The 25,849-nt window shown below is 36.0% G+C and overlaps 1 protein-coding gene across 2 annotated transcripts in view; it reads right to left on the bottom strand.

The window, feature by feature from the left end:
* RASSF8 (Ras association domain family member 8) overlaps window positions 1–25,849 on the bottom strand; it is a 119,780-nt gene that overhangs the window by 11,089 nt on the left and 82,842 nt on the right. The window contains exons 1-2 of one of the 2 annotated variants that reach the window (XM_030321989.1): window positions 16,876–16,904; window positions 4,031–4,237 (exon numbers count right to left, since the gene is read on the bottom strand). In XM_030321989.1, the coding sequence (XP_030177849.1) occupies window positions 4,031–4,133 (103 nt within the window). In that variant the 5' untranslated portion in view covers window positions 4,134–4,237; window positions 16,876–16,904. Of the gene's footprint in view, window positions 1–4,030; window positions 4,238–16,875; window positions 16,905–25,849 lie in introns of those variants that run through there. The other variant, XM_030321988.1, reaches the window with a different exon arrangement.

The following is a 25,849-nucleotide window of genomic DNA, read 5'->3' as shown; positions in this document are numbered from 1 at the left end:
ACACACACACACATGCACACACAATGGAATATTACTCAAAAACAAGAATGAAATCTTGCCATGTGCAACAGCATGGAGCTGCAAAGTATTATGCTAAGGGAAATAAGTCAGTCAATGAAAGACAAATACCATATGATTTTACTCATATGTGGAATGTAAGAAATAAAACAAAGGAGCATGGAGGGTGAGGGAGGGGCAAACCAAGAAACAGACTCTTAAGTATAGAGAACAAAGTGATGGTTACCAGAGGGGAGGTGGGTGGAGGGGAGGTAATGAAGCTTAAGGAGGGCACTTGATGATGAGCAACAAGTGTTGTATGTAAGTGTGAAATCACTAAATTGTATGCGTGAAACTAATATTATACTGTATGTTAACTAACTGGAATTTAAATAGAAACTTTAAAAAAAAAAGTATTACTTTAAAAGAAATATGGGATGCCTGGGTGGCTCAGTCAGTTGGGCATCCAACTCCTGATGTCGGCTCAGGTCATGCTCTCATGGTTTGTGGGATCCAGTCCTGCACTGGGGTCTGTGCTGACAGTGTGGAGCCTGCTTGGGATTCTCTGTCTCCCTCTCTCTCTGACCCTCCCCCACTTGTGCTCTCTCTTTCTCTGTCTCAAAATAAACAAACATTAAATAAAAGAAATTTGTTAAGAATAGGCTGGAGGGGACCAAGATGATGCAGGGAGATGAGTTGGAAGGCTACAGCAAAAACCTAAGTGAGAAATGCTGGTGGCTTACATCAAGTTGTTAACAGTGACTGTGAAGAGAAACAAGATTCTGCATGTATACTGAAGGTAGTACAGGTAGGATTTGTTACTGGATTAGTTGTAAGATATCAGAACAACAACAAAAAAGATCACATAAAAGTTTTCGGTCTAATCAATTAAAAGAAAAGAGATTTCATTTGTTGAGATAAAGAGAAAGAAGAAATTTGTGGGTGGGCAGCAGCGGAGAAACAGACTTGGGTTCTCTCATTTGAAGTTTGAGATACCAGTTAGTCGTCTTCTAGAACAGTTTACTACAATACCCATTAACCACTAGCCACATTTAAATTTTAATTAAAAATTCATTTCCTCAGTTATACTAGCCACATTTCAAGTACTCAGTAGCTGCATGTGGCTAGTGGTTACTATACTGCATAGCACAGATACAGACCATTATTATCCTTGCAGAAAGTTCTACGGGACACCACTGTTTTAGAAACTATGTTTTATTGAATACTTACTTTAGGCAAAGCAATGGTGTAAGAAGAATAAACAAGCAGGATCTCTACTGTACGGGGACTTCCAGAGAAAAGAAGCGTTGAATAGTTAAATTAGAATTCAGTATAAAATGTGCTTGTTTGAAAACTGATCTCGTGGGGCAAACTATATGAAACAAGGCTTCTTAGGAACAGTTCACTCCACCTTGGACCCCAGCCCCATCAATTTGTTTATATTAAATGCTAACTCTGGCCCCAGTTGAAGGAGATATAGGAATAAGATCATTAGAAGTGGGAACAGAGAAAAATTCTAAATCTTTAGTACTTCAAATGGTACCAGGCAACAAAGGAGTGTGAATCAGAAAACTTTTCCCTCAGTCTCCTTGATTTCTTCCTCTTTTCCTCTCTAATCTTTTGTTAGCCATACTTTACTTAAGTTCTAAGCTACTTGAGGGCAGAAATACATTCTTTTCATATTTTGGGAATATTGTAAAAGCAAATGCATTTTCTGGACTATAACTTGAAACAGGCTTTCTGTTTCACATACAGATTTGAGAAGCAGTTTGAATTGTGAAATAATGGCATTTCTGGGATAGTTTATGAGAAAAACAAGATAAAATGTCTGAAATTGGGACTGTTTCAGAAAGCCCAAGATGTATACAGTGACCAAACACACAGCACGCTGCAGGACAGTTTATCCATCTCATGCCAATTAAATGTTTCAGAGTTATGTTTTTATTTTGTTATTCTGTCTCATTATTCCACCACCTAGATATAACCTGTCAAGGTAGTCACAGATCAGAGTAGAAAGGATTTCTTTCTATACTATTAGATGCATTCAACATCTTTTACCAATTTATGCTCTATTTTTAGCTATTTTCTAATTTGACTCAATTGATTAGCAGCACCAAGTCAAAAAATGTTTGCTGCCATATATATTTGCAAATTACCAAGCTGTGTAAATATTTTTGTGTCCTGATGGTTTCCTGAAAGTAATTTTAGCTATCCAGAGAATTTCAATAATCCCTAATCAAGAATATATCTATGGTGTTTCCATCCCATGAGGCAAATGTGTGGGTTTGAACCCATGAAGGTATTCTACAAGTTGCTTCAGTATACATTTTTTAGAAGCATCTGCAGTTTTCTCATTCAGTACATACTCCGCTAACAGGATACCTAAACTTTTACTGTGTTAAGCCATAGAATTTCTGGGACTGTATGTCACAGAATTAATTTTCCCCAATTGATAAACCCCTTATTGTTTCTTATAGTGGAAATAAGGTCAAAATAATACTATAAAACTTTCACTTAGTGTTTAAACTTTGAATGCCAATAACCCACATTACAAGACGGATAAATATTTAAGTATGTATCAAAAGCGTACTGCATCTGAAGCTGAGAAAATCTTATGGCACAAGAGAAACAAGGATCAACGGTCCTCGGCTGGTTGCCAGTTGAGTCATCTCTCAGATGAATTCTGAATTTAATGAAGTATTTATGATACAGGAAAAAAGTTGTTTGGCCAAGTCTGGAGAAATATAAAACCTCTATATTTAAGTCATCAACTTTTCAAAACGGTCTGGACTGAGTTACCGAGAAAGCAAAAATGGGGGTAGATTTTAGTTAAAACTTCTTTCTGGCTTGTTCACAAACAGGTACATTACACTGTTTAGTTCAAATTGATAAACACACACCTGGTATATCTGGGCATTTTCCCTTTGAAATTCTGTGTAGAAAATGCGACTATCATATGATATGGACAGATGCAGCTTACTGCACTCCTTAGCCACCCTGTAAAATATACTCATTTTCTTTTAAAACACTGCCCATGGCTTCTTTTTTTTTTTTTAATATTTATTTATTTTTGAGAGACAGAGAGACACAGAGTGCAAGTGGGGGAGGGACAGAGAGAGATGGAGACACAGAATCTGAAGCAGGCTCCAGGCTCCAAGCTGTCAGCGCAGAGCCCGACACGGGGCTCAAACTACTCACGAACTGTGAGATCATGACCAGAGCCGAAGTTGGATGCTTAACTGACTGAGCCACCCAGGTGCCCCTTATTTTTATTTTTTAAAGATGTTTATTATTGAGAGAGAGAATGAGAACACATGTGAGCGGGGGAGGGGCAGAGAGGGAAGGTGAGAGAGAATCTCAAGCTTAATCTCATGAATTGTGAGATCACGAGCTGAGCTGAAATGAAGAGTCAAATGCTTAACTGACTGAGCCACCCCAGGCACCCCTGAATTTTTTATTTTTATTTTAAAGAGAGAGCACACAAGCAAAGAGAGAGAGAGCAAGAGAGAGAGGGAGAGAGAGAGAATCTTAAGCAGGCTCTATGCTCAGCATGGAGCCTTGATGCGGGGCTCTATCACATGACCCTGGGATCATGACCTGAGCCGGTATCAGGAGTTGGATGCTCAAATGACTGAGCCACCCAGGCACCCCAATGTTTTTCTTTTCAAAAAGTAGTCAGAATAAACAGTAAATAGGATTTTTTCCTAATGAGGGGTCTGGGAACTAGGAATCTATGTTTTGGCTCAAGAAAACACCTTTAGTTGCAGAAATCATTGTTTAGGATAAACAATAAGAGAACAGAGACAGTGCAGACTCTGGACTCAAGATCAGTAAATCTGGGAGAAGCCAGAAGACAAGTGTCTTTACAGATTTATTTAAGCATGGGGAACTGTAATAAGTAAAAGTGTGCTCTCGAGTTGTATTATGGAACCAAATAAAAAACTAGAAATCTATATTTAATACAAAAAAAACCCCCAAACAACAACAGGAAGGATAAACCACTTTGTCTCAGACTCTCAGAGAGTTCACTTACCTATCGCTTGAGCTAAGGCGATTACAACCTCCTGGCAAGTTGTAACTTCGGTGACCCCACAAACAATCCTCTGAACTCCATCCACCCATACTTTAAGTTCCATGGTGCACCAGCCAGTCACCCAAGGGCCCTGAGACTGGTCATCAAGGTGTCAGGTCATGTCGCTGGCTATGGAAATGTGAGGAAGGCAGAGTCTTGTGTAGTCAGCTAAAAAGAGGAAAAAACATTTTTAATAAAATGAGTCTTAAAATTTCTTAAGTATTATGCAAAATAAATTTTAATATCTCATAATCCTACTACCATTAATGACCAAGTACTTACTTATTTCACAGAAGTGAATTCAGCAGCATGAATACAACTATAGCCACCTATTCATGACATTATTTCATATTAGTAGGATTTTCATAATTATAATTTTATTTATTTATTTTTGAGAGAGAGAGCGAGCGATCAAGTAGGGGAGGGGCAGAGAGAGCGAGAGAGAATTCCAAGAATGCTCCATGCTGTCAGTGCAGAGCCTGACATGGACTTGATCCCATGAACCATGAGATCATGACCTGAGCCAAGATCAAGAGTTGGATGCTAAATGGATTGAGCCACCCACATGCCCCATATAATTGTAATTTAATCATAAAGTAACTCTTCTTTGGGTAAAGAAATCCTACTTACTGGACCAAGCCCTATTGCTCAACATAGAAGCAATTTATTAAAAACACATAAGCTATTTAAAAAAAAATATCTCATTAGGATCACTTCTGAGGTGAAAAAAAGATGTTTGTCATTTTTTGAATAATAACTGAACCAGTTTCCACAGCCTTGCCGGCATTTGTAAATGTATCTTCAGAACTCCACTGTATTCCTTTGTTTCATGTGAACCTTGCCTCCCTCTCTTCCCAAAAGGACTGAGAGTGTTGCTTTTACCACAGAAATTCTAACACTAACCATAGTATAATGCATAGGTGTGCAGAAAATATTAGTTGATGGAAATTAATTCTTTTACTTAAGGCTGGCAACTTCCCCATATATGAACTGCTTGACTTTTTCTTATTTATTTCACTGGGGTTTGATAATATTCTTAAATTACAAGTTATTTTAATAATATAAATCTCAATTTTTGTTGTATTTGTGGTGTTTCCTCATTGTTTTTTTTTTTTTTGTTTAGTTGCATTTATTCATATGCCATGCAGAAATTTTCACACTCTCCTACAATCAAACCAAATGTCTTGATTTCTTGTATTGATTAGAATGTTATTAGCTTGCTAAAAATCAATTGCACACAATTCTTTTTCCTGTAGGGTTTTAAAATCCCAGTTCTTCCTGTGTTAAATCTTTAATCAATCTATGATTTGTTCATTGTCCTATGATCTTCCTGTTTTTTGTTGGTTTCTTTGAAAAGAATATTAAAGTTTATGAGATGTAATAAACATTGATTTAATTAATTAAAACAATATTTAAATTTATTTAAAGGTTGACAATGGAACTAGTGTTTCAGCATTAATGACTTATTGAAAAGCTTATTTAAAAAAAAAACACTAAAAACTTCTCTATCAAAACAGCATTTGTTATAAACAGTAACACAGTCCTTATGCATTTTCTTAAAGGACCTAAGATAGTTCTAGGCCACCTGGGTAGATGAGTCAGAACATATGTGAGTGAAGGCAAATAAGCTTATTTGCTTTCTCCAGGGAAGGTGCAAAAATACTTTTTGTCATCCTGAAAACAAGGGAAAGGACTGACAGTTTCCCAGCGTGTTACTTCAGCTCCCTCTGCCTACGCTGCAGTACAGAGGTGGTTTCATCAACCCTCTCTACACCCAGATAAAGGGCTATTTGCCTCTGACAAGCTAAATTGCCATAACTGTGTTCCTTAGTTATGAAATCTCATGAAATGATGAAGTTTCTGGGTGGAGAAAAGGGCTCCAAAGCCAGAGAAATGTAAGAAATTCTACAAATAAAGATAAACAAGTTTCTTTACAGTTAGACCACTCTGAGCATTTAATAGGCTGATGTATAGTTGAAATTTCAAATGAGAATTTCAAATATGCTACTGTCCCCAATCCATTTAAAGACCATTTGATGAAAGGAAAAAGAATTCTGACTTTAAAACAAGATATTTTTCGTTTTCTGCCAGACGCTCTACTTATTAAAAATAGAATACGTATTATTCTTTCTTGGAATATAGTTAAGATTAAAAAATTGGCCCAACATTAAGATATTGTATTAAATTAATATAAAAAAATTAAATTACTTTATTAAATAAAAAGCTGAATTTAAAAAACTAAACTGAATTAAAATCTATTTAATACCTAGTCCATTATTTTTCATTAAAATATCTTACACTTGGGGAACCTTGCAAGGAAGACAGCAGATCTCATTAAAGGCCTCCTCCCCCCAAAGAAACCTGTCATTTAAAAGACACTTATGAGGTTCATTTTTAAGTTCTACAAAGGTTTTAGTACACTACCACATATTTTCCTATCTTGAATTATCATTGTTTACCTCAAACTTTTAATCATTAAGAGAATACAAATGAACAAAGAACACATGTACATCTACTAAATATTACAGAGTATAGTAACATTGTGGGAAAACACTGAGCATAAATAATACTGCTTAGTTTATATAAACTTGCAGGTATTTATCCTCTTGATCAGAGACTTCCTACCATGGCTTATCACAGAGAAGACCAGCATCTGCATTTCTTACACTACTAATATTCTCTTTCAAACTTAAATCCTTAAGGAGGGTAAAAAAAAAATGCCTTAATAGATCATGTGGCCCAAAATTTTATTTCTAACAGGGCTATTGTTTTTAGAATATGGCTTCTGTCCAGTTTGGGCTGTACTAACAATCATCCCTAGTTTCCCTAAAAATCATGGTGTTATTCATGGAAGTCATCTGTAGAATCTGTCCCTCTCTAAGCCCTTAGGTACTCCCTTCCAGGATCTGCAACCCTGTTCTATCCTCCAGAGTCTAATTCCTATGGCTCTGTTCCCAGTCCCAGAACTAGACTAGAAGGAAAATACAAGTCCTACACTGTAGGTGCGTTTCGTAGATTGGTCATCCTTGGAACTAAGGACTCGAGAAGCTAAAGGGCTTTGGCATCTCAGCTGGAATTTGGAATACATTTTTCCATGGAAACAATGATGTAGGTAGAAGTAAGGTTCTACTGCAAAAGTATTCTTATATTATAGTTCAGTTATGGTTTCCACTATAAGGTTTCTATATTCAAACCATGATTTTAATTTTTATAATGAAGAACTAGGTTTATTCAGTAACAAGCTACTGGGAACAAAGTGTTCTTTAGTTAAAAACCATTTACTGTCTTGAAAGCCTATTGGAATTAAGCATCTGCATTTGTGGAGACATATTCCTCCAAGACCAGTACTTTAATAAAGCAATTTCAGTCAATCCTCATTATTTGTGGGTTCCTTATTTGTGAATTCATCCACTCACTAAATTTGTAACCCCAAAATCAATATTTATGGCACTTTCACAGTCATTCACAGACATGTATACAGCAGTGGAAAATGCAGAGAGGCAATACTCTGCCTTCTTGTTTCAGCTTTCATAACATCAATAAGTTATCTTTTCTCAGTGTTTTTAGTGCCATGTTTTGGCATTTTTATGGTCTTTGTTGGCGATTTCATTGCTGAAAATGGCTCCCAAACACAGTGCAGACACTATCTAGTGTTCCTAAATGCAAGAAGGTTGTGATGCGACTTACGAAGAAAATATGTTATTAGATAGGTTTGGTTTGGGTGTGAGTTATAGTGCTATTGGTTGTGAGCTCAATGTTAATGAATCAACAATAAATATCAAATAAGGTATCTTTCAAGAGAAAAACACACAAAACAAGGTGATGTCTTGATCAGCGGACAAAACTGTTGTGACCAAAGGCTCTCACAAATAAGTGCTGACTGCATATTTAAAAATGGTGTAAGTTCCTTGTGATGGCTACCATTGAGCTACTGAGCAAATTCCTTTACTCCCTGGACACTAGACACAAACATACAAGCAAGCTTATTGCCAATTTTATCATTTCTTTCATGTCCAGTTTTTGGTTACTGCATATTAAAGCATTCTTTATAGAAACATCATACAGATAAAATGAGTTATAACAAAATCTTTACAATCAAACTAGCTACTTTAAATAAAATACTAATGCTAAGCACTAGTTTTTTTGGCATCATACAGAAAGAGATTCTGCACAATGAACATGGTATATCCTGAATAATATTTATTGGAATCAATAATAAGATACCCAAATTCTCTTTTGTATAGAAAACTAGTGAAAAAATAAAAACTAAAGGAACTTTAACTTTAGATTACCTTATTCTAAAACTGATTTGATGTGGGAATTATGAAGTTATGTAGAACAACTGCTACAAACTAAAAAAGGATTAACTTTTTAATGCTCAAATGGTTTTGAGGTAAGGAAAAAAATAGGTACATATTGCCTGTGGGTGATGGGAAAGTAACATAAGTTTAAAAAAAAAGAAAAACAACCTGGATAACATGAGAGGATGAAGCACAATGTGGGTGGAGAAGGAGAAGAGTGAAAACAGATTAGGAAGGAAGGCGGTGGGTAAGAAAACAGATTTTGGTAGGTACAGGTAACAGGTTCTGGAAAATTGCATCAGATGCCAGTCATAGGTTATCTGCCCCTGAACTGCAGTGTTCAGGTGATGCCTGTTTTATAACACTCTGGTTCTGTATTTTGGAAATACAGTTAAATGTTCAGTTGCTTTCAGAAAACCCATTATTTTGCTATAACACAGTTCTGGAAATGGTGTCACAGAGAGTAGGTTGTCATAAAAAGTACAAAATGTTAAAAGTGGGCACTGAGGAAGATGACCTTAGTGATATCAATAAGATCCTTCCCAAATGAAATATTGAGAACAATAGTCCTGTGCACGCACCATAAGGAAATAAGGTTCCCCAGTTTAACAATTTTGGGAAACATTTCAAAATACAGTGTGGGAGACAATGTGCGGCAAGATATCCCACAGTAGAGAAACTGGTTAAACTTTGTTAAACTAGTACTCAGTGACTCAGCATGGAGGGTGAGAGAGTGGAAAAGAGGCATAATGCCTATAAAATATCCCACTGAACTACAGGATACAAAATTACCAACTTTTGAAGATATGCTGTAGGTAAAATGAGATTTCTGTTAGCCTTTTAATGTATTTTGAAACACCCAGAAGTGGTGACGGATACAACTATATTGTAGGAATAATATAGAACAAATGAGAAAATTTAATAGCTTTTCTCTTTCTCTTATATGAAAAGTCTTAATTGCCATGATTAAGCCATCTCTTCTAAAGATAGGTTTTATATTTTTCTTTTTAGAAAAGTCATAGGATTTTTTCTTTGATATTACATTTTTAAAAATTCACAATGATAAGCAATATTTGCATATTAATTATTACATCCAGCAAACCCATGCTCTTCCTTCTACTATTCATTATCCTCAGGTCACAACATTTAAACACATGCAGTGATTTAACATTTTCCAGATTTAACATGTTCAAGTGACCGTTCTGCAACTATGGCAAGGAATGGCCTGAGTACCTACCATCTGGTAAGCACAGTGTATTGTTTCTCATTTATTCCTCACAACACGAGTGAGTTAGGTACCATTAGTCTCATTTTAAGTGAATCTCAGTTTAAATAATTCTCTCAAGGTCACAAACCTAGGAATAGGGGCATATATTCAAAATTGGGATGAATGAAGAAACTAAAGCATGAATAAGGCAGGCCTCTCTAGAAGGATTCAATGTATTCAAATAAATGCTTTTAAAATGTCCTAAGTTACACTAAGAAATCTCATCTATCATCACCTAGAAATTGATTTTTGTCAGTAAGCAAGGATCAGACAACATGTGCATACTGTCCATTTTAGGAGAAAGTAAAGAGTAAACCAACTAAATCATGTTAAGAAACTACAGTTTTAATTCAGAGAACCTATGACAAATAAATACACAAGTCAGCAAAGCGAGTGTCTCATGATTAGGTTCATTTTCAGCACTAACAAATTATTCCTTCAGCTTTTGAAAATTATATCCAGATTTACTTACAGAGTCCAAAATAAATGTGTCTGCATATTTGTGATAATTTTTAACTCTTTCCTTAAATACAAAGCAAAGCTTCAGAGATTTCTGGCATTTTTTTTTTTTTAAGTTCACACCATTAAAAACTACTTTTTGGAAAAAGCCATTTTTCCCCCCAAGGTAACACTGATTAGTGGAAACAGCATGCACCAAGGTTCAAATCCTGAGTCAATTACTTACTGTGTGACTTAAGTCAAGATGCATAACTTTTCAAGAGGCATTTGTGAGAAATGACATGTCTTTTTAAAATGGACTTAGTGCAGGGCTTGGCACAAAGTATGAATTCAACAAAAGTTAGTTATGGAAATAAATATAGCTTTCAGAAGTTAGAAACTTTTTTACTATATTATAATATTGTAAGTTATTATACTTATTAATATAAAAGTTTCAGAAATACTATTATTTTAATAAGAGCATCTAAAAATAAAGACATTTTAGGTTATTATACCATATACTTAAGAGCAGCCAACATTCTCAAAGTTTTTAGATAGAGATTAGAAATGATAATTGGGATTAGCATCCATTTTAGGAAATTTCAACTGCATCTGGTATAAGCAAGATACAAATCAAGTTAAAATTACTGGAACAGAAATACTGATTTTGCTATTAAGAACTACTTTTTATTTTCTTAAAAAACAAACTTTTAAAATAAATATAGCTAGTAACTTTAGTTTTTTATTTAGCATCAAATTTAGTGGTATAAGAGCCATTACCTTCAGTTGAATTTCCTATTCAAACCCACCTCCAGAAAGCTTATTGGCAATTATATTTTTCTAAATCATATATAATGTTAAACTGATAATCTATGACTTTGGTATCTCCTATACCCAGAGATGTTAAGCAAATGTTCATAAAAGAGTATCAAGAAACTTTTGGGAGTATAATACTTCACCAACCTTATTTCTGAACTAAGAATTTGGGTAAACTTTGATCTGTTAATTAAAACTCTAAGCAGGAACACAGGATTTCTATGTAAGAATTATAACTTGGAGAGGAAGCAAAATCTTTGTAATTGCCCATTTTAGAAAATAAAGAGATGTGTTTCTAGTAATTAAGGTTAGTCACAAAAGCAAGCTCTGCTTCAGGATAATAATTCCTTCTACCAGTCTAACATACTGACACTACCAGAAAGTCATTTCTTGCCTATTCCCTACAAAATGGTTACCATTTGTAAAATCATTCTAATAATCCATGAAACACAAGGCCATGTTTATTAGACTGAATTCTTCTTTGACTTCTGGTTGACAGAACACTACTAAATCAAGAGTTTTGCTTGGGAATTTAACTTGGAACATCACAGCCTGAAAAGGATCACAAGAGAAGATGCTAGGGAGCTATTGTGGTGGCATGAGACAATGACCACTTGGTAGGTATGTAGGAATATCATAATAGTGATGGAGATGAACTTAGACCAACACACAGAAACAATCCAGTTCAAGTCCTCCAATGGCCCCTATAGCCATCATTGTAAGCCAATTTATGGTTGTCACAGTCTCTCTAGTGGTAGTAGCCCTGAGTGAACTTTAAGTGGAATGTCACCATTCCACACAAGTGCCACTAAAATGTCAGCACATGCACCTTCTTTTATTCCTTCCTTTCTACCATTCTACCTTTGCCATATTCTTCTTCCCAAGTCACAAGACAGCCAACAACACCCCAAAATACATTTGGCTCTACTTGGTAAAACTTATAACAAGGAAGCTGTAGATTCCATGCACTGGAGAAATCAGAGAGGGATAGGCACATGATGGTATTTTCTCTCACTTCATAGAGTTCACTGAAACCAAATGGATAAGATATCTTGTCTTTCAGAGCTAGCAACTCACTGGCCATCAACTAGTGTAATCATTTATCTGAACACAAAAGGCTGGGGGCTGGCCAATTACATCATTTGATCAAGGTCACATGAATAGATGTTAGGCAATATTTGGAATAATATTAGTCTGAAAACTGAAGTTAAATATATTTACATATACTGAAATAAATTAAATGTCCAGTATAGAAGATGTTGAAGGAGTTGCTCCTATAAAACACTCTAGTTAAAATAGTCAGACCAGGGGCAACTGGGTGGCTCAGTCAGTTAAGCATCTGACTTTTGGTTTTGGCTCAGGTCATGATCTCACGGTTTGGGAGTTTGAGCCCTGCACTGGGTTCTGCACTAATAGCATGGAGCCTGCTTGGGATCCTTTCTCTCCCTCTCTCTGCCCCTTCCCTGGTCATGCTCTATTTCTTACTCTCAAAATAGATATATACACTTAAAAAAATAATTATAAACAAAATAGACCATAAAATGGTGGCTACCATTGATATAACAGAAGTATGAAAAAATATGTGTTGTCTGTTCTTGCTAATTTTGTTAAATGTTTATGGAAGGTGGAACAGTAGAGGTCCTTGCAACTTGGTTTTACTAGGACAAAATCTCCTAAGAAATATAAAAAAATGGGGCGCCTGGGTGGCGCAGTCGGTTAAGCGTCCGATTTCAGCCAGGTCACGATCTCGCGGTCTGTGAGTTCGAGCCCCGCGTCAGGCTCTGGGCTGATGGCTCAGAGCCTGGAGCCTGTTTCCGATTCTGTGTCTCCCTCTCTCTCTGCCCCTCCCCCGTTCATGCTCTGTCTCTCTCTGTCCCAAAAATAAATAAAACGTTGAAAAAAAAAATTAAAAAAAAAAAAAAAAAAAGAAATATAAAAAAATAATATACCACTGGGTTCCATTTCTTGCTGAAGTAATATAAAAAAGAAACATAAAAAGCCATCTGTTTTGTAATTATATCTTCTGTTAGGATCCCAGTCTACTTTGAGGCCCTTTAGAGGTAGTTGGAGGCATGTGTGCAGTGTCAAGATCTGTGATGGCTTAATTCCTGTTACAGCTCTCAGCCTGGGATGAGGGGTCACACTCTCAAAACTCTTAATGTAAAAGCCCTAAACTCTGGCATCAATTAAATCATGCCTTTTACTATATGTGCTATTTCATGGCTCTCACTCATAATCATTAGAAAACATTGCAGTGAACAAGGCTATAATGTATTTCTAAAAAAATTACTGAAGGAAAGGAGGAGTTAAGTAGTAGTAGGAGGACCTGAAGCTTGTTTGGTCCCTTGAACTAAGCTAGATAAATACCAATTCATTCTGAATGCCCAAGAAGGCGATCTAAGGACTGACAGAATTGCACAACTAGAGAGACAGAGAAGAGGGGAATCATGGAAGGCAGGAGGTGCAGAGATGTGATTTGGAAAAGAAGTGGATTGTGGGTGCTACAGAAGGGAGGGATCCTTGGTCACAGAGAAAGGTGAGAGAGAGAGGAGTGCACAGGGGATCACACAAGGAGGAATGTTTCCTCAAAGCCACTGACTAGGAAAATAAGAGGGGCTGATTTTCATGAGTTTTTACAACCAAAGACTGGAGTTGCAGAGGTCCACGGTATGGCAGGTGTGGAGCCCAGTGGACACTGCAGTGCTCCTGTGGAGAAGGAGGGCAGATAATCCAGAGGCAGATGGAAGTGTGATCTGAGATCTCCTGGGACACATCGGGAGAGACAGTTCCCCCTTCCTGGAGCACATCTGAGAGAGGTGGCATTGCCTCTATGGGTACAAAGGAGCTGGTGGGTACCATTTATCTCTCCCCGCCCTCAGCATAAACTAACTTCAGTAATCAGCACAGTGTCAACAGTGGCGGTGTAAACTACCAACACCAGGCCCTCCCCCACCCCCATGCTCTGCAGGTGCTGCTTTGCTCAGGTAAGTGTGTCAGAACCAGTGCAGCGGGCCCCACCCACAGAAGACCAGCACAACCGTCCCCCTCCAACCCCCTGCATGCACCAAGTCTACTGACAATTAGAGTTCTGCAAAGCTTCAACTCTAGTATAAAATAGCATCAGGTCTCTTTTAACAAGCAGACCAGACTACACCTAGATAAAATTCGCCACACTCTGGACAAGGTTGAAACACTCCCCGCTGCAGGTAAGGAGAAACTCTGCAGAGGAGTGACGTGAGGGAAACAGCAGCTAAAACACAGTAGCAGAGTGCACATAGCATACACCAGAGACACTTCCTAAAGCACCAGGCCCTGGACAGTATATGGCCTCTTCTTTATAAAGCCATTACTCTCAGGAGCAGGAAACATAACAGGCTTTCCTAAGACACAGAAAAGGAAGACAGAAACAGACAAAATGCCAGGATGGAAGAATTTATCCCCCCAAAAAAGAACAAGAAAAGGTCACAGCTAGGGGTCTAATTGAAACACATATAAGTAATATGCTTGATCCAGGATTTAAAGCATTGATCATAAGGATACTAGCTGGGCTTGAGAAAAACATAGAACACCAGAGAGTCCCTTACCACAGACTAAAAACTAGTCAGGCCAAAATAAAAAAAATGCTATAACCAAGATATGAAACCAACTGGATGTAATGACCACAAGGATGGAAGAAGCAGAGGAACAAATAAGTGATATAGAGGACAAAATTATGGAAAATAATTAAGCTGAAAAAAAGAAGGAAAGAAACATATTGGATCCCAAATGCAGACTTAGAGAACTCAGTGACTCCATAAATATTCATATCATAGGAGTCCCAGAAGAAGAGAGGGAAAAAAAGGCAGAAGGTTTATTTAAACAAATTATACCTGAAAACTTCCCTAATCTGAGAAAGGAAACAGACATCCAAATCCAGGAGGCACAGAGAACTCTTAACAAAATCAACAAAAGCAGGCCAACACCAAGACATACCTTAGTAAAATTTGCAAAATACAGGTAAGGAAAAAATCCTAAAAGTAGCAGGACAAAAGAAATCCCTTAACTTACAAGGGAAGACAAATAAGGTTAGCAGCAGATCTGTCCACAGAAACTTGGCAGACCAAAACGGAGTGGCATGTGCTGAATTCAACTGTGCTGAATGGGAAAAATATGCAGCCATGAATACTCTATCCAGCAAGCTGTCATTTTAGGATACAAGGAGAGATAAAAGGAGTTTCCCAGACAAATAAAAAACTCCTGAAAACTTGGTGACATTTTAAATGTAGATGTGAGTGCAAACAGATTTGTGATATTTCTCCTTGAGCAAATGCACTTTAGTACCTTCACTGTAAACCAACCCTTCAAATAAAAACATGTCTTTGTTATAACACAAGAATAATAATAAATAGCTACCTCAGCTCTTACTTTGTGATAGATGAAAAGTTAACTGTTATATTTAATCCTTTTAATACCCATCTATATCTCTATATGATATGAATTATTATGATACAAATGAAGAAATGGAGGTATAGAGAAATTAGGAACTTGCCCAGACTTACTCAGCCAGTAAGTAGAAGATCCACTCTGATAATGCTTGTAACTACTAAAAAGTTACTTATATTTATGAAATAAAGTTATTAGTAAAGTTTTCCAGGACTCTGTAATCACCAGTCTTGGCTCAGGAGAGAAAGTAATCAAGTGGATGTGACCATGGGACATATAAATTCCAATACGACTAAGTTGAGTGATATATTTAGCCTAATCATTGCCATAGAGCTGAGAAGAAGCAAGGAGCTAATATTCGATAATAATCAGACTTAGTAAGGAATACATGACCCCTGAGATTCCTACCAGAAACTGCTCCTCTGATACCTCCCTTGTCTCAGTGAAGCAGGAATAGAGCTTGGGTCTAAATCCAAATGTTATTAGACCTCCAAAGTCTAGATCCTTTCTACTACAACAAACTGTCTGCAAGGCAAAATCATTTTTCTTCTCCACATCTGAATAGATACTGGCTACTTCATTAGTGATTTTTATCCATTTGAGTAACAAAATTATGCTGTGACTTTATGGTCATCATTCAGGTATAAAGAATCTATTTCCTGAATTTAGTATTAATGACGTTCTGTGATAAAACCCAATGTTTTACTTAATAGGGGATAAAAACAAATTTATTTTTTATTCATGAAGCCAAGATCACTACAGACTTCTCGTTCATGTTTTTGTTTTTTTTTTCCAACGTTTATTTATTTTTGGGACAGAAAGAGGCAGAGCATGAACGGGGGAGGGGCAGAGAGAGAGAGGGAGACACAGAATCGGAAACAGGCTCCAGGCTCTGAGCCATCAGCCCAGAGCCCGACGCGGGGCTCGAACTCACGGACCGCGAGATCGTGACCTGGCTGAAGTCGGACGCTTAACCGACTGCGCCACCCAGGCGCCCCTTCTCGTTCATGTTTTCATAAATACTGAGCCCATCAATTCCGACAAGTAAGCCCATTTTTATACTTACAATGAAATAAGTATAAACTTTTCAACAGAACATTGTTTTGACTTACAGTTACAATGGTGACTTCAAATAGCCAAAATTTGTATGTCAAAACATGTTCCTCTGAAGGTACAGGAAATTAGTATTTCTAAGCTAAATTAGAATGTAAACATTTGAAAGCCAAAATAAAAGAATTTTGGGAGGAAATACTAATGAAATAAATATATAAAATTAAAGAAAATGTGAGTGCCTGACTCCTGGCTCAAAGTAGTTGCCAGACTATAAAATTTACACTAAATTCAATTTTAAGATTTAATTAACACAGTATATAAAGTGCAACAGTTCAAATGTTTTCCAAAATTTCATTATTATACTTACTCAGTTGGTGAAGTACTAAATGCTTTAAGACTACAGAAGCCTGAAATTGTATTTGGCAAAACTAAACATGCATGATCCCTAAGAATCTTTGTTAAAGTGGACTATTTCAATTCAAAAATTTAAAAAGTATGAACAGGGGTACCTGAGTGGCTCAGTTGGTTAAGCCTCCGACTCTTGATTTCAGGTCAGGTCATGATCTCACGGTTCGTGGGTTTGAGTCCCACATATCTCTTTCTTTCCCTGTCTCTGCTCCTCCTGTGCTCTCTCAAAATAAATAAATAAACTTTACATATAAAAAAGTATAAACAATATGAAAAGACAGTTTTCCCATAATCTTTAAAAGTCAAGAAGAGGGGCACTTGGGTGACTCTGTTGAACACCTGACGATTGACTTCAGTTGAGGTCATGATCTCACAATTCATGAGATCCAGCCCTGTAGCAGGTTCTGTGCTATCAGAGCCTGTATGTTTTTTCTCTCCCTGTCCCTCTCCTCCTCCCCCACTCATGCATGCGCATGTGCACATGCTGTCTCAAAAAAAAAAAAAAAAGATAAGAAAAAAGAGTCAAGAAGAATTTTGCTTGTTGTAGAAGACAATCTAAGCCAATTAAATAATTAAATCCCTAGATGATATGCAAAAATAGGTGCATGTTTTGGTTATATTTTAGTAAGTAATAGGTATTTTCCTTCATAGCAAAAATTTAATATCGAGGTTATTCAGTGTACCCATAATGCTATTGTTCCAAAGTACCATACTTTATTCCTTACATTATCTTTAGTTTCCATTCTCTTTAAAGAGGTATTATGTGCTGCTCTGCATTCATTTGGGGAAGTTTTAGAGTTCAAATAATCTATGAAGTATTGCATTGTTTGAGGGGGCATTCAGTCTTATTGGAGAAGACAGATGCTAAGTTTGAGATGTGTGCTATGACATATTGGGGCAAAAGGCATGGTATTTATTATAAATATGATCATTGATGTTGACTAAAGTGGTATTCTACTTGACAATATTCTATTTAAAGAATTGGGCTTAGGCCTAGTCCCTGCCCTTTACTGAAATTAATGGTGCTAGGTGAGGATGGGTGTGACCTGTCAGTCAGTAGGCAGACTGAATGAGGAAAGCTATACACCTAACCTAGAGCACATGAATTAATATAAATGGCTCAACTGTAAGGCACAGCAACTAAAGCAATTAACTGTTAAAAATCCCAAAACACTTTCCAAATTAAACAAGGGGTGGGGATGGGGGGTAGAAACTTAAGTTTTTGTTATGTTTAAATAAATTTATTTACATTTCATTAGTACATCTGATTTCTACAATGTGTTTACATTTCATCAACTCCTATATTTTTAGAGTAAAATGAAAAGCTCAAGTACTGCTAATCTAGCAATTACCTTGGCAAAGTCCCTTGTAGAACTATCACCCAATGGAATGAAATGCGTCAAAAAATATGGCCAAGGATTACTCCAGTGGTGATGCTACGATGAATATTACACTACATTGTAAAATTCCTAAATATTGTATATCTCAAGGTAATACCTATGAAAGGAATACTACTGTTCTAATCTACAATTTGTGGCTTCCATGTGATCTTAAATATTTAATTGAAATAATTTTCTGGCTATTAATTTTTAAATGCTCAGTGAAAGGAAGTGTGCAAGTAAAAGAGTAGATAGAAAAATAACTGCACAAATAATGCCTAATGTTTAGAAATGAAAAAAATATCGGTGTAGTATAAAATTCTGCTGACAGGGCTCTTTCTCAACACCTTATCACTTTAAGCAAAGCTTTTCCCTCCCTAAAAACAGATTAATCAAAATAGGCCAAATGTCTCCAGTTAAAAAGAAAGACATGCTCCACCCTACACACTCAGAGAGTTTTAATAAAAAGAATGTAAGGAATTTAATGAAATCAAAACAAAGGAATTGATAAAGTAAACAGTACGGACTTCTCAAGCCATTTTCAGATTCCGGTTTATAAATGACCTATCTAAATAACTTATCTAAGATTATGAAGACAAATAGACCCATAGATAGACCTGTGGCTAATATTCTTTTCCATTTCAAAGCTTGGGAATACACAGAGTGAACACAACATATGGTCTTTTCCAAAGTGTTCTTTCAAATACATTGTATTCTCTGTAAACAAGTTCTTAAATTGCTATGTTTAGCTTATTTAGGTGCAGAAAAGATAAACTAATCTTTTCTGTAACTATATTATTTAAGAAAAGAATTAAATAAACATGTACTTCATTTTATTTTTGAAACTAGACCCTAAAAGTTCCAAAATATTTACAATAACTAGCAATTCATATTCTCAATATGATTTTGCCATAAACAAAAAGTTTTTAAGTTTTGGATATTTTGAATTTGTAAGAGCAATATTTCTGTAGAGCTGTTCAGCAAAACTAGAAATCTGCATCTGGAACTGAGAAGACAGATCCAACAACATCACAGTATCAGAAAGGTGACATAAAGCCATAAAACACACTCAAGTATACTCTATGCCCTTAAATAGTATCTCCTTAGCATTATTGTACACATTTATATCAGGCTGTCCTGTACTTCCATTGTTAAGACTGATCTAGATTTGCAAATTTGTATTTTAATGTATGTATATGTGTATATATGTGTAAACAAACATATTCATACACATACATGTGTGTGCATGTGCATGGATGGACACACACACACACACACACACACACACACCCCTTCTAATTCCTTAACTATATTTTAAACTAGAAGTCAGAATTCGTTTCCTTTATAACAGCTAATGTTGTGAACAATGTGCAGGTTCATTACGTTGATAACAACTGTTTAAGTTATACAATCATCCAATGTCAAAGCCAGGAAATCGATGCATTTATGACTGTCTAAATTTCTACAAATTCATAATGATATTACTCCAACTGAGCTCCCAAAGTGAAAGAGTATAGACCTTTGAAGAACAAACTAAACAGTGAAATACTCTAAAAGCTGTACATATGAAAACAAATTTAAGAAATGTCAAAAAACTCATGACTTGTGTTTTAATGTGATGGTAAGCAACATATTCAGGGAAAAAGATTAAGTAAATTATTAAACTTTAGACTATGAAAAAAATCTCAGAGACTAAAACCTACATGTGACAAATATTAATATATTAAATTCATGTTAGTTCTATATAAATATATTCAGTGCTCAGAAAATATGAAGTCTCAGTATAATGAAGAGTCAGCAGTTACCTTACTAATAAAACAGGAATCAAGGATTCAAGGCCTAACATATTTACTATTTAAAAGCCAGTAGATTTAATGTCTAAAACCTGCAGACGTGGGGGGAGGGGCAGAGAAAGGGAATGAAGAAGGGCATTCAGGAGGTTTCAGCACAGTAGCATGGGACAGTAGTTTTTACAGTCAAGAGGTATCTATAGCTAGTTAACTGAAACGTTAATAGAAGTATAATTTGAACTTTTGGAAAGTTTTTCCATTGCTCAAAATTTACCTAGAAGTGGCAGAATGACTAAGAGAATGAAATTTTTCATTTTTTAAATTCAAATCTAAGGAACCAATTATTTGTGCCTAGCTACTGAACCAGAAATCTTATGTTAAGGAGATTAAACAATGTCCTAATTTCCTTTTTTAAAAATCAAAACACTAATATATTTAAAGTTATGATTCAACAACTAAAAAGCAAAAACATTGATATTATTACCAAAATCAAAGCAAAAAGCTACTGTTCAAATGAATCAAATACTCATGAGGATGAGGATGATGCAAGGCCAGAAAATGAAATAATGATTTAATTTTAAATACATCATGTATTGACAAGTGCTAGATAATTTATGAAGTTAGGCAAGCAGTTATCATTTTATAATCCATATAATCTATATTCTCTAAATATATCTCTATAATTTATAATCTATAATACTATCATTTTATAATACTCCCCCCCTCCCACTACCAAAAACAAAACAAAACACCAAATAGTTGAGGTTAGTAGAGTTCAAGAGTTCAAGAGTTAAGGTTAAAAGAGTTAGGTAAAGAACTCAGGTCTCTAATCTTGAGTCCTCTCACACCCAGACTCAACAGAGTCTAGACTGAAATTAGGACTACACCAACTCAGACCCCTAACAGCCTCCCAGATTTATTATAAGTGAACTATCTGCAGCAGATAAAGAGGCCACCTTCCACCTGCCTAAGCAAAACCAAGGAATGGAGATTGTTTTATCTACTTCACAAAACTAATTCTGATGATGATTTCTTTGGAGATGCCATGAAAGTCACCTTAAGAACTCACCTTCTGATTCTCCCTATTTAAGAGTCTCTTATGTTTTGTCCCCCTCCCTGTTTTTATATTATTTTTGCTTCCCTTTCCTTGTGTTCATCTGTTGTGTCTTAAGGTCCTCATATGAATTAAGTCCTGATATTTGTCTTTCTCTGACTAATTTTGCTTAGCATAATACCCTCTAGTTCCATCCATGTAGTTGCAAATGGCAAGATTTCATTCTTTTTGGTTGCCAAGTAATACTCCATTGTATATATATATACCACATCTTCTTTATCCATTCATCCATCGATGGACATTTGGGTTCTTCCCATACTTTGGCTATTGTTGATAGTGCTGCTATAAACATTGGCGTGCATGTGTCCCTTTGAAACAGCATACCTGTATCCTTGGATAAATACCTAGTAGTGCAACTGCTAGGTCGTAGAGTAGTTCTATTTTTAATTTTTTGAGGAACCTCCATAATGTTTTCCAGAGTGGCTGCACCAGCTTGCATTCCCACCAGCAGTGCAAAAGAGATCCTCTTTCTCCTCATCCTCACCAACATCTGTTGTTGCCTGAGTTATTAATGTTAGCCATTCTGACAGGTGTGAGGTGGTATCTCATTGTGGTTTTGATTTGTATTTCCTGGATGATGAGTGATGTTGAGCATTTTTCATGTGTCGGTTGGCCATCTGGATGTCTCCTTTGGAGAAATGTCTATTCACGTCCTTTGCCCATTTCTTCACTGTATTATGTTTTTTTGGGTGCTGAGTTTGATAAGTTCTTTAACATTTTGGATACTAACCCTTTATCTGATATGTCATTTTAAATATGGAGAACACAGGGTTACTGGAGGGGTGGTGGGAAGGGGGATGGGCTAAATGGGTAAGGGACATTAAGGAATCTACTCCTGAAACCACTGTTGCACCATATGCTAACTAACTTGGATGTAAATTAAAAAAATATGATAAAAAAAATTCACCTTCTGAGCCTGACCACAAGCAGTATGTTAAATTTCATAAGAGGAGGCTCAATGAAACCCACAGCTTTGGATCAGTTCCCTGCCCAATCATGAGGAACAACCACGATATCCCTTCCAGTTATGATTCTAATGCTTCACATTGTGAGTGCCAGTAGAATATATAAATATATTCTAATTTCCATACATAGATATTTAAATATGTATATACAGACATATATGTACACACACATGTGTGTGTGTATATATATATATATATATATATATATATATGTATATTTTAAAAGACAACTCAAAAACAAACTTGAAAAATATAAACATTTTCTAGGAAAAAAAGAAAAAGTCCTACCATTACGTAGGAAGAATAAACATCTGGGACTGTTCCACAAAGCTCTAAGTAGAAAGGACTGACACAGACCTGAGTGACAGGAAGGATTTGTCTTTGAAAACAAAGGAGTAATTTATCAGGCCAATAAATTCATTGTGAAGACACTAAAGTCAAATTAAATAAAACCAACAAGAGACAAAGCAATGTCCTAGTTTTGTGCACTGGGAGCTGAGGCCTCACTAAGCACTAATTATATCTGGTTGGAAATGAAGCAAATTAAATATGCTCCCTTTTAAATGGTGTTTTTTTTTTTAAACAAGAATTTTAAAGAATAAAGCATTTTAAATTATTTTCCCAAATTAATCTTGGGAGTTAACGAGTAGGTTATGCAAGTGACTTTTTTTCTAATGTGCCCTGGGTAACAATGATGAAGGTGTACATTGAAGATACACTTAAAAGCCAAATATCTAGTTTTATATTTTTGTGGTTTCCAACATGCCTCAGAAGCTTGGGTTCTAAACGCAGAGTATAAAAACAAACAAGTAAGCATGCAGGATCTGTGGTGCTCATAATTGAGAAGGTAAAATACTTTTAGGAAACTATCAAAACCACATTATTTCAGCTTATTTATCTTTGTGGTCTTTACTGTATTTTTTTTTTTTTTTTTTTTTACTTCTAGTCAGTTCTATTTCCAAAGCAGCTGAGATGTTCTCCTTTGAGACTTTGATCTTGAAACAAACTTTCACTCTAAAAAATAGGTATAAAACAGCAGAGAAAACATTACAAAGAGAACAAAGTATTTTATTACAGTGGTATTAGTTCATCCAAAGCATATACACCACATATAATCTGTGTGCCAAATCCAGAGGTTTACAATCACCATCCGATATGATAACTGATGATGGAGGTATGTACAAGGTAGAAAGACAATAATACACTAGGAGGAGGTGAGATCTTAAGCATATATATATCATAGGCATTGTTCAAGCTCAGTCCCGGAATTGAGCTGAGCTTGGTTTAATACATATCTGCTCTTCTCTCTTTTTTTAAGAAAAACTTTAAGTTGTTTCACATTCCGGATGGCTGGAACATTATTTTCCTTTAGACTCTGACTCTTGGGCAACAAGCATGTTGTGGTGACCTTTAGGGACCAACTCTTGGTTTCAGGACCCTGTTACCCCTCTGAAGCTCTTTCCCCTGCATCCCATTCGTGAATCTCTTTGTGTGCATGTGAACACAGGTGTGCACACACCTCCCCCCTCCAATGTAGAAGGGTCCACTGAAGTAGTCGTGGTGGTCCATCAGCCATAAAAAAGGCAGTCCATGCTATGAAATATATTTGCTTTTGAAAATACTTACCTAAATTTAGTGCTAATCTGAATAAACTACAAGTGTTACAAGTCTAATAAAACTTTCAGTCTTAAAAGTCTAACAAAAACAAACAAGAAAATCATTAATAAAATACAATTTGGTCACAAAATTTTAAAAAATGGGATGAAGATTTTGACAAAAGGCAGAATAAAATGGGATACTGGTAGTAAAACATTTTAATCTCTACCCTATTTCTAAAACTACCTCCAAAAAGTATATAAAATACAAAAATTATACAAAATAACATATAAAATTTTAAATTTATTTGTAAAGAGTTCACTTTTATAAGAGCATATACCAAAGAGGATAAGGAGTGGGCACTGGCAGCGATCCACTGGAAAGTATTTTATAACTGATATTATTTAATTTGAGACGTTGAAATTGTTTCTTGTCTTTGTTTCCTTTTTATTTTGCTGCCTATTAAAAGGGAATTTAACAAACTCTGGGGAAAACAATGCTAGGCTAAAATGAATTCTGCATCTCTTAACTAGTCTGTTTAGTTTGCTGTACTTCAAAGCTATATTTATAACTCATTGAAATCTACATGCTTTATCACAGGCTCAACTGCTTCTTCCCTTTTTTGTTTTAGGATAATCTCCCATCTACTTTCCTGCAGTACTTCTTTAGTAGCAGTTACATGCATCTGAAAGGATATAGATCCAAAGCCCTTGAAAGGATCTATAGATCATCTAGGTCAGGGACTCTCCATTTGGTCTCCAGCCCTAATACCAGAGAAACAGGACACATATCTTCCATGAACACACTGGTCAGCTGGAAGAGTCATAGCAATGGCTGGGGTATGGGGATGAGAGAAGATATGTCAAAATCCCTGAGTCCACAGGGGCAGGGTGAAATACTCCCATGCCCTATCTAGGATTTTATCGCTCTTAATTTCTGAAATTAAAACTCTTTTTTTTTTTAAGTGGGAATGATCAAACAAATAATCATCTTAGAAAAAAAACCTTTTTCCATTTTGAGTTTATTTTTGTAAATGGTGTGAGAAAGTGGTCTAGTTTCAACCTTCTGCATGTTGCTGTCCAGTTCTCCCAGCACCATTTGTTAAAGAGGCTGTCTTTTTTCCATTGGATGTTCTTTCCTGCTTTGTCAAAGATGAGTTGGCCATACGTTTGTGGGTCTAGTTCTGGGGTTTCTATTCTATTCCATTGGTCTGTGTGTCTGTTTTTGTGCCAATACCATGCTGTCTTGATGATGACAGCTTTGTAGTAGAGGCTAAAGTCTGGGATTGTGATGCCTCCTGCTTTGGTCTTCTTCTTCAAAATTCCTTTGGCTATTCGGGGCCTTTTGTGGTTCCATATGAATTTTAGGATTGCTTGTTCTAATTTCGAGAAGAATGCTGGTGCAATTTTGATTGGGATTGCATTGAATGTGTAGATAGCTTTGGGTAGTATTGACATTTTGACAATATTTATTTTTCCAATCCATGAGCAGGGAATGTCTTTCCATTTCTTTAAGTCTTCTTCAATTACCTTCATAAGCTTTCTATAGTTTTCAGCATACAGATCCTTTACATCTTTGGTTAGATTTATTCCTAGGTATTTTATGCTTCTTGGTGCAATTGTGAATGGGATCATTTTCTTTATTTGTCTTTCTGTTGCTTCATTGTTAGTGTATAAGAATGCAACTGATTTCTGGACATTGATTTTGTATCCTGCAACTTTGCTGAATTCATGTATCAGTTCTAGCAGACTTTTGGTGGAGTCTATCGGATTTTCCATGTATAATATCATGTCATCTGCAAAAAGCGAAAGCTTGACTTCATCTTTGCCAATTTTGATGCCTTTGATTTCCTTTTGTTGTCTGATTGCTGATGCTAGAACTTCCAGCACTATGTTAAACAACAGCGGTGAGAGTGGGCATCCCTGTCGTGTTCCTGATCTCAGGGAAAAAGCTCTCAGTTTTTCCCCGTTGAGGATGATGTTAGCTGTGGGCTTTTCATAAATGGCTTTTATGACCTTTAAGTATGTTCCTTCTATCCCGACTTTCTCAAGGGTTTTTATTAAGAAAGGGTGCTGGATTTTGTCAAAGGCCTTTTCTGCATCGATTGACAGGATCATATGGTTCTTCCCTTTTTTTTTGTTAATGTGATGTATCACGTTGATTGATTTGTGAATGTTGAACCAGCCCTGCATCCCAGGAATGAATCCCACTTGATCATGGTGAATAATTCT

This window comes from Lynx canadensis, chromosome B4, assembly GCF_007474595.2.
Source record: "Lynx canadensis isolate LIC74 chromosome B4, mLynCan4.pri.v2, whole genome shotgun sequence".
Classification (NCBI taxonomy): Eukaryota; Metazoa; Chordata; class Mammalia; order Carnivora; family Felidae; genus Lynx; species Lynx canadensis.
This window is presented reverse-complemented; position numbering and strand designations above follow the sequence as displayed.